Below are 9,328 nucleotides of genomic sequence, written 5' to 3' on the forward strand. Positions count from 1 at the left end.
AGGGGAGGCTAGAATAAATGGTTTTATAAGTTGAGGGACGTTGGATATCTGGTTTTATGGTTGGGGGACAATTTTGTAACTCGATGACAAGTTGAGGGACCGTCGGTGTACTTTTTCCCATACCTATACATCCCGCGTTTTAGTGGTAAACTGGGCCGCACCTGCACAGCACGGCGGCCCGTTAGTCACGGCTGCTTTATCGAGCCGTCCCGTGCCGTGCCGGAACGGGCACGATGGTGGCACGTGGGCCGGTGTGCCGAGCAGGCCGTGCCGTACCGCGGGCCGGTCCAGGCACGGCACGGCCCACGCGCCATCGTGCCCGGGACAGCACGGCTGGGCTCGGTCCATTTATCCACCGACTCCGCGGACGCTGAGGCTGCGTGCGTCGCGGCCTCCGCTACCCGACGACGCCGCCGCGGCCCGCGTCATCTCCTTGGCTCGCCGCCTGCGCCGTCGTCGCGCCGGTCTCCGTCGCCGGGCGCCCTGCTGCTTCCATCGCATACTCTCGCCTCTGACCCCGAGTCCATCTCCCCGTCCCGGCGTCGCCTCGGCCTCGACTCCCGTCTCCTCGAGGAGTTCGCCCCGTCGCCTGCGGCCGATCTCCATCCATCCCGCGAGCGGCGGTGCGGTGTTCCTGCTGCTTCCGCCTCCGGTGAGCACCGGCGCCGACGCGCATCCTCTCTCATTCTCATCCTTCTCTACCCCACACCTCCTCTCTTTGCCTTAACTTTGATCTTCTCTTCTCGATCTGGAAGCTAGGTTTTCTCTTTGTCTTAACCTTAGGACTAATAACAGTTTTTTCCCCCCAAAAAAATTGGGGGGTCCGCCCCTTGCTGTTGATTTTTCTAGGGCGGGAGAGGGAGGAGCGGGTGACCATGGTGAGCATGGAGGTCACCGATGAGATGTTCAAGTGCATGGAGGTTGGGCTGGCCTTCCGGGACTATGTAAGATTCTGCTGTTACACGGTGTTTTTTGCTTCTATCGACTACTGGAATTGGTGTTTCCCTTTTGCTTTGCTTGTGCCATTTTCTTCTAAGTGTTACATGGGTTATCATTGCTGTCATGGCTCTTAGGTGATGTATCGATGAATCGAAAGGCGTTGCTTGTCGAATATATCAACTTTAGTTTAGTTTAGTGGATGAATTTTAATAGAAGGGGCTTAAGGTTTCATTGGATTGGAGTGCCTAGTGAGTTCATTCATAATCGATGTCACTCCATGGACACTTGTGGTGGTAGAGGACATGTTCTTGAACAATATATGCTATTACGGGCAATTATTTTGAACTAAATATGAAGATGCCATATTTAGAGATGGCATGTTGGTATTTGTGAATTATACTAGTTCAAATAGTTTGCCATACATTCTACCTTTGATACAAAACAGTGCAACCCTCTAGTTGGTTCCATCTTAAGAGGAACAGAAACTAAATAAAGAAATAGCCATAATGGTGTTCGCTTACTTAACCCCTGAAATCCTGAATTAGAAAAAAAAACTAAATAACCCCCTAAGGTGCTTACGTGGAACACCACGGAACTGAAACAATTCTCTCTTTTTTTTTTCTTTCATTTGCCTTCTCTTATCCTACTTTTCTATTCACCCCTTTTCTCTCTGATATAGCAGCTTTAGAATTTGATTACAACTTACTAGCTAAATCCTAGCTTTTTAGGGATAAAACAAAATGTTACATAATATTATTTCCTGAAATAAACAACATTAATTTGTTTTTTACTATATGTAGTGCTCGCCTTGATTATTTATGTGGCAACCCAATAACATTGCTGCAATATGAAGAGGTGTGGTGGCAGATTCATTGCCACAACCACCATCGCATCTTTCAAATGGAGTATAGATTTGTTGAAGCATTGACACATTAGCTGCTATGGTGGCAAAAGGCATGTGTAAAACCTTATCGGGTTTATTTAGATGGTATTAGATAGTTCATGGGGTTATCTAGACACTTTCGCAGTCAGAGGGCTAAGTAGATCAACCCTGACAGCTAAGTGGTAGCTTGGACTGGAAACTTTTTTTGCATGTAATAAGTCCTGTAAACAATGTTAACCAATCGAAAAGATATCAGTTTATCTCTTGGTGTACTTAATATATTTACATTTCATATCGTGAGATATTAGCAATTCATAAAGTGTGAGTGAAACTAAACAGAGAATGTGAAGAACAAAGAAATTCATCTAGTCTAACTGTAGAGCATGCTACTGTTGTTTAATTCGGGCCTTTCACCCATCATGTACAATCACACCTGTCAGTTTCTTGGCTGCTCTTTCTTCAATAATTCCTTGCGGGTATGTTGGTCGGGATGTCAATTAGCAATCTCAATGTGTACTCTGAAAATTAATGTATATTCAGTACATATTCTTTGATGAACCATTTGTACATATTTCACTTTACATTAGAATGTTGCCTAGTATCTACTGACTTAGTTAAAATATTCTCTGCACTGGCCATTTCATTCTTCTTATGGGGCTTATTTGTATTTCAGAATGGAAGAATCAGTTCTATGGATTTCCACAGCAAGGCTACAAATTACCTCGTGACAGCATGTGATGATGAATCAATTCGCCTATATGACATTCAAAATGCTGTGTGAGTATAAACAATTAATCTCAATGTTCTTTTTTGTGTCTCCAATTGTGTAAACAGTTTGAACAGCTCTTACTTTCATCCCCTCTGTTGATTTTTATAAGGTGTATTTTTATTTCAAAACTCAAGTTTGTTGATTTTGATCAAGGATTTATCAAGTTACAAGTACATTTAGTGTAAAAGCCAATATAGACACATTTCAAAGCTCTTTTGCTCAATATTTTTTATGGATACCTAGAATATATTTTATGAGAAAACAACGGTCAAAATTTAATCTTGAGGACTCTTTAAAATTAGAATAAGCCTTATAAAAATCAAAGAAGGTAGTAATTGCCCTTTTTGCATTTAGTTGTCAGTCACTCAGTCTTGATTTTTTTTGTACAACAATTTCAGCTCCTGTTTTACTGTACTGCAGTACTACATACATTTTATTCTGAAGGGCAAGGGCTTACCTATTCTAGTGCTTGTATTTTTTTTCTTTCAATACTGTATCTGTTTTCAAAGTATTTGATTTATATCTAAATTTTGTCAAGTAGTGATTTTATTTTGGCGGTCAATATTCAGTTATATGTATTTGAATCACTTACCTACTTTCAGGTGTTTGAAGACGATTAATAGCAAAAAATATGGGGTTGAGCTTGTGTGCTTCACTGAAAACCCAACTTATGTCTTGCATTCTTCAAAAAATGGATGGGATGGTAAGTCCTATATTGTCATAGCTTCAGAGTGATATAAGTCATGTATACAAATACTTAAAATAATTAACTGTGCAGATTCTCTCCGTCTACTCTCACTGGTCAATAACTGTTTTTTGAGATATTTCAAAGGCCATCTAGACAGGTTTGCCAAACTTTATAATAAATATAAATTCCAATAAAATATGTCGGTTAGCCAATACCAACAGAGGATACTATCTGTCTTAATCAGGGTTGTTTCTATCTCATTGTGCTCTGAGAACGGGAACATTCTCTCTGGTTCACTTGATCGAACAGTTCTCCTATGGGATTCAAGGGTTGAAAAAGCACAGGTACATTTCTCCTCAATAAGTTTACTGTTTGACTGCTTGACTACTTTCCCGTCAATTTGGCAACCTGCAGTTTACAGTCAATTAAGGCTTTTACAGATTTAGTTTATCTTATTTCTGATTATCGGTTAAAAAGACTTCTTATTGTCCTCCATCAGTCCATCTGATGGTGAAATATCATTCTGAAGCCCAGATGTATGATTTTTGCAACTAAATACTTACAAGCCCCTTTAATTACGTACATCATCTTTTTTTCTGAAAACGGAAATTGGGTTCCTCACAATCCTAAACAAGTCATATATGTATGCATCCATTTTATTTCTCTGAGGTTCTGTACCTTTATTGAGCATTGGGCATGTTACAGTAGAAATGTTGATGGTATGGTTGGGGAGTGTTTACTAGCAAAAGCATCTCTTGGATTTTGTAGGGTTTGCTGCGTGTTCAGGGGAGGCCTGCAGTTTCTTATGATGATCAGGGTTTGGTTTTTGCAATTGCATATGGTGGCTACATAAGGATGTTTGATGCTCGAAATTTTGAGAAGGTAATGGGAATGAGTATGTTGTTTGATCTTAATTACCCAACCCATTTAACTTCTTACATCCACAGGGGCCTTTTGATATTTTCTCTGTCGGTAATGATGATTCAGAAGCCAATGTCATAAAGTTCAGCAGTGATGGCAGGCGGCTTCTTTTAACCACCAAAGCTGGGCGTGTTCATGTGCTAGATTCATTTCATGGCAATAATGTAAGCATGCAAACTATCTTTGGTAATTTATATTTTGCAGACTTGTTATGTGGAGACTTTGACCTTTTCCTTTTTCAGATAGCAACATACAACGTGAAGCCAGTGGTAAGCAATTCGACGCTGGAAGCATCATTCAGCCCTGATGGAAACCATATAATATCTGGTGACCCACTTTTCTCTAACATCCTTTGTGATTATTTGGCACATCCTCTTTCATTACCTAATATTTATTTTTCATGCAGGCTCTGGTGATGGCAGTGTATATGCTTGGAATGTTAGGAGTGGAAAGGTATGTCAAATATAGTTTTTGTACTCCCTTTGTCCCAAAATATAGCTACTGCACTTCTCCATGTATAACCGGAAGTAGCTATATTTTAGGACGGAGATCGTAGTTGTTTGAAAGAGATGATAATATGGTCGGACATGCAGGTTGCTCGCTGGGGAAGCACAGATAGTGAGCCACCGCTAATTAGATGGGCTCCAGGATCTTTGATGTTCTTGACTGCATCTTCGGAACTGTCTTGTTGGGTCCCTGATCTATCTAAGCTGGGATCCTTTACTGTTAGTAAGTAATTCGAATGGTACGAGTTGTTGTTTGTGTATGCTCAGGCCTTTGTTCTAGCTGTTTGCAAAATGACAATGTTAGGTAAAAATCTGAGCTGCAGTGGGTCAAGCCTCGGGTCAACCTAGTCCGGGCCATCTGCATATCTTGATCTTGCCAAATTTTGGCTTTACCTACAAATGGTAAGGGTTTTTTTGGCAATAAACGAAAAAAGCCCATAGTTGTCGTGTCGTTGGGTGATCACGGGTTGGCAAGGCCGAGGAGGGAATGAGCTATATCCCTGTTATGTTAGGCCGTTCACAGTGCGTCTACGTGGTGTGTGGCTCTAGCCCGCCACATAGGACGCCTCTTGCCGTGGAAGAGAGAGTTGGGTGGGGACCATGTCTTCACTTGGAAGATCGGTCTTACTTGTGAGTTACAAGTTCAAAAACCCTTCTCTCTCTTCACCTGAGCTTAGTAGCGGTCCCACTCGAGCTCAAAAGCCCTTCTCTCTCTCTCTCCACCCGAGCTTGGCAGCAACAAGCCAACAACGATGGAGGCATGGCGGCAGCAGTAGAGAGGTGACAGGAGTGAGGTTGTCGACGAAGGCGATGGCCGACAACGATGCACTATGCTCGATCGGCACTTGTTGGCAAGGGATAAGAGAGGCCAAATCCGACCATGGCTATTGAGCTTGAGGCCAGATCAGGCCATGACATCAGGCGGCGGTGCTGGATACGGTTTCCTTGTGGTCTCGAGCGGCGTCCGAAAGTGGAGGGGCATGATGGGGAGAGGCCGCCGCGGACATAGTTCGTTGCTGAGGTGGGGAAGTTGGGAGACACCGGAGGTAGTGGCCGTCGCGATATTGTTCTTGTCACCGGGGATGAGAGAGGTGCTAGCGGTGGCAGAGCTCATCGCTAGGGTGGAGAGGTCGCCGGTGCAAAGTTCGTTGCCCAGGTAGGGTAACTGGGGAGAGCGCGTTGGCGGCGGAGTTTGTTGCCAATGAACTTGTCGAGATGGTGTGCGTGAGAAGGGGAGAGGGTTGTGGGGGTGGACCCGGTGATAGTGGTGATTTATATTCTTTTCTCAATTTTAGGGGGGTTAGTGTAAAATTTACACTTCTTTGTAAATTGAGAAAAATATGAGGGTTGAAATCAAAAGTGGTAGGGCCTAAAGCGAAAAATTAAATTCACTCATGAGGCCATTTGCACTGTGTGGAAACTAATTTTGGACCCATGTCTAAAGCCTATGTGGCTTTTTTAGGTTCCTCGTACGTGCAGCTTGCGTTGCTACTGCCCTTATTGCACCAACCCTAGCTCTGTCGCTAGTACGTCCACAGCCAGAACAAACCTCAACCTGTCACCCGTGGCCTACGCAGTATAGACGGGCCTGCGTTGGTGAGCCACCTAGCCACCCCGCCCACTAATCCATTCGACCAAATTTTGGTTTGTTACCGTTCCTAATTTTTCATGGGTGGAAGATTTTAAAAGTATCAAACTTCGATAGTGTAGGCTACCATAAAATTGACAAAATCACCGAGGACACCTCACTATCGACGAATATGTTCCGTGCCACTGAAAAAATAATTAGCCATAATACAGAGCGTCCATGTCAAACTTGAAACTTGAACTCGAGTGAGCTTGTTACAACATAAGAAACCTTATCGGTTAAGTTATACTCACTTCACAAGGCTTTTGTTTTTTAAACAAAAGAGAAGTGGATTATTCGTGCCACGCTTTTAAAAATATAATTTCTCAAAAAAGAATGAATTTCACACAATTATAGATATATCCCAAAACTACAGATTTAATATCAAATTTGTTACAAAATTATAAATTTTGGATAGAGTATTGCAAAACTACATATTTAGTAACAAAGTTATTACAAAACTATAGATTTAACATTAATTTAATCACAAATCTTAAACGTATATAACTCAAACATAATATTAATATTATTGGTAAAGATTAAACCCCAAAAGGCCAAAAGGATAGTTTCGGGGTAATTTTATTGTTTAAATATGTAGATTTATGATACTTAGTTTTAAATCTATAGCTTTGTGATACATCACCTTAAATGTATAGTTTTATGATAATTTGGTGAAATTATCTGTATTTTCTTGAAATTTACTTTAAAAAACATATTGGTTGTTGCTTCGATAATGTCACGCCCCGAACTAGTACCGACCGGAACTAGCCCGTGACGCTCCAAATTAACATGTTAATCGATACCAGTCCCAGGAAACAGTGCTGGTATCACAGGAAGACAGATTATCACAGCAACAGAGGTCTCTTTATTATAGAGTAGAGGTACAGTCATGTTGGGCTGCGGACAGACCCCGAGCTCACAACTGCATTACAAAAGGAAAGTGGAAGCCAGGACTAGGACCAAACATCACAGGCGCGACTTGGGAACTAGGCCGAAACCCTAAAACTCATCGTAGCCGGCTTGCTCCTGGAAGAATTCCTCATCAGCAGGATCCGCTTCATCTTCTTCAGCAACTGGGGGGGGGATTATTTATATAGAGCAAGGGTGAGTACGGGAGTACTCAGCAAGCCATGGGAAATAAGTGTTTAATGCAGGCTTCAAGGGGAGGCTGTTGTTTTTGCAATTGATTTTATTTGAACTCTTTTCTAAAAACGACTAAGTGAGTGCTTCTCAAACGACACGGATGAGACAGTGCGTCTCGTCCGGTCGGAGTATGTGCAATGTATCAGTCTTTAGAATTGAAACAAGGTTGGCACCCGGCCAACAGCTTTTCAAACGGCCACCCGGGCCAACAACTTTCAAACGGCCACCCGGGCCTAGCTGATTCCATCAGCTACGGATTTTTCAAACATCGAACCCCTTTCCACAACAGCAATTTCACAAGCAGTAGTCAAACAAAACTACGCTAGGAATCACCTCACATCCACCCATGACCGTGGGCACGGCTGTTCGAACAGTTTGTTAACCTCTGTAGAGGGGGTACACTTTACCCACACGACATTACTAACTCGGATCACCCAGCCCGTGGGGATCAGCCACGTCAGGAGACCTCCAAGCTTTCATGACAAGGCATTTTGAAAGCCGACACAGGTTTACCATATGCCAACGAGAGGGGTCCCAGACCAACAACAGGTTAGGTCCCAGACCATACTGTGCCAGGAAGCCCAGGGGTCCTCCCCGACACCACCCCGGCGAATCCACATGTCTCTCGGCATCAAGGCTCCCCTGATAAGCTAGTTACTCAGCCAGGGGTGTCCCATTCCACCCATGTGGTCGTACTTGTCTTATGTTCGGATGAAATTCCAAGGAAACGGTCCTTAGGTGCAAGAGCGGGAAATCGTACACCCGGTACGTTCCCCGGTCCGCGGTTTTGGAAATTCATTTAGTTCGCAAGCACCGACCCAGGTGTCGGGTTTTCCAAGTCTTTTGTAAAACCCAAGTTTTACCCAAGTTGTTACTCAAAATTTTAAGTTTGAAGGCGTCCGTCGATACTCGCGCAGGGTGCACGAATATCGAGACGCAACTAGATGGTTACAAGGGGACATGGTATCACAATTAACAAAGGAAGGATCAAATGCAACAAATTAGGTAGGTCCGCCAATCTGCCTTGCAGACGGGACAAGCAGAGTAAGTGAGAGAGAGGGCCGGTGGACCGGGCTCACCTCGCGCGGTCCCGGGTGGGACCCGCTTGTCGGTGACACGGTTCACCGTGCGGAGCGAGCACGCGGCGCACGCGCACGGGCGGGGGAGGGACGCGGTGTACGCGCGCGGTTCGCGGTGGACGCGGATGCGGCGGGACCACGCGCAGCCTCACGGCTCGCGGTGGAACACGCGCACGGGGAGGGACTGACCGGGGTCGGCTCGACCCGGTCTTGGCCGAGCTGGCGCCGACGTGGCGCCTACGTAGCTGCCACGCGGGCCGGCGGGAGGTAGACGACGACGCCGGCCGGAACGGACGGCGGACGACAGCGGCGAGCGGCGGAGCGAACCACGGCGATACAGGCGAAGGCGAGCACACCGGGTGGTTGCACGAGACGAGGGGAGACGAGCCAACGGCTCGGATTCGCCGGAGGGAGCTTGACGGCGGCGAATTGCGGCGGCGGCAACCGGCGGCGGGAGAAGGGGGAAACGGCGACGAGGTCACGCGAGCCTTGCAGACGGGACAAGCAGAGTAAGTGCAGTCCTATCAATGCATAATATTTTTCAAGCAACATAATTAAGTTCAAATATAGGCTCAAGATGTTCAAAGGTGGCTTGCCTTGCTCGAGATCTTGAGCTTGATCCTCGAAATCCTCGCACTGCGGGTCTTCGGGCTCCGAAACTACACGCGAAACGGGACAACTCAACAAACGGCGAAAATAAAGCCCTATTAATGACCTCTAAGCGTGCCATTAGATAGATCTCGAGATTTGAGGAATTTTGGAAGTTGAACGGA

The 9,328-nt window shown here is 44.9% G+C and overlaps 1 protein-coding gene across 1 annotated transcript; it reads left to right on the forward strand.

Annotated features, from left to right (window-relative positions):
• Positions 1–378: 378 nt before the first annotated feature.
• On the forward strand, positions 379–4,966 carry LOC4343770 (protein ANTHESIS POMOTING FACTOR 1). The gene is made up of 11 exons (XM_015789540.3): positions 379–652; positions 850–944; positions 2,496–2,599; positions 3,194–3,294; positions 3,370–3,436; positions 3,524–3,623; positions 4,048–4,161; positions 4,227–4,364; positions 4,443–4,527; positions 4,607–4,653; positions 4,794–4,966. Exons 2-11 carry the CDS (start codon positions 876–878, stop codon positions 4,935–4,937), a joined length of 969 nt encoding a protein of 322 aa, XP_015645026.1. The 5' UTR covers positions 379–652; positions 850–875; the 3' UTR covers positions 4,938–4,966.
• The last annotated feature ends 4,362 nt before the right edge of the window (positions 4,967–9,328 follow it).

The sequence above is a fragment of the Oryza sativa genome, chromosome 7 (assembly GCF_034140825.1).
Source record: "Oryza sativa Japonica Group chromosome 7, ASM3414082v1".
NCBI lineage: Eukaryota > Viridiplantae > Streptophyta > Magnoliopsida > Poales > Poaceae > Oryza > Oryza sativa.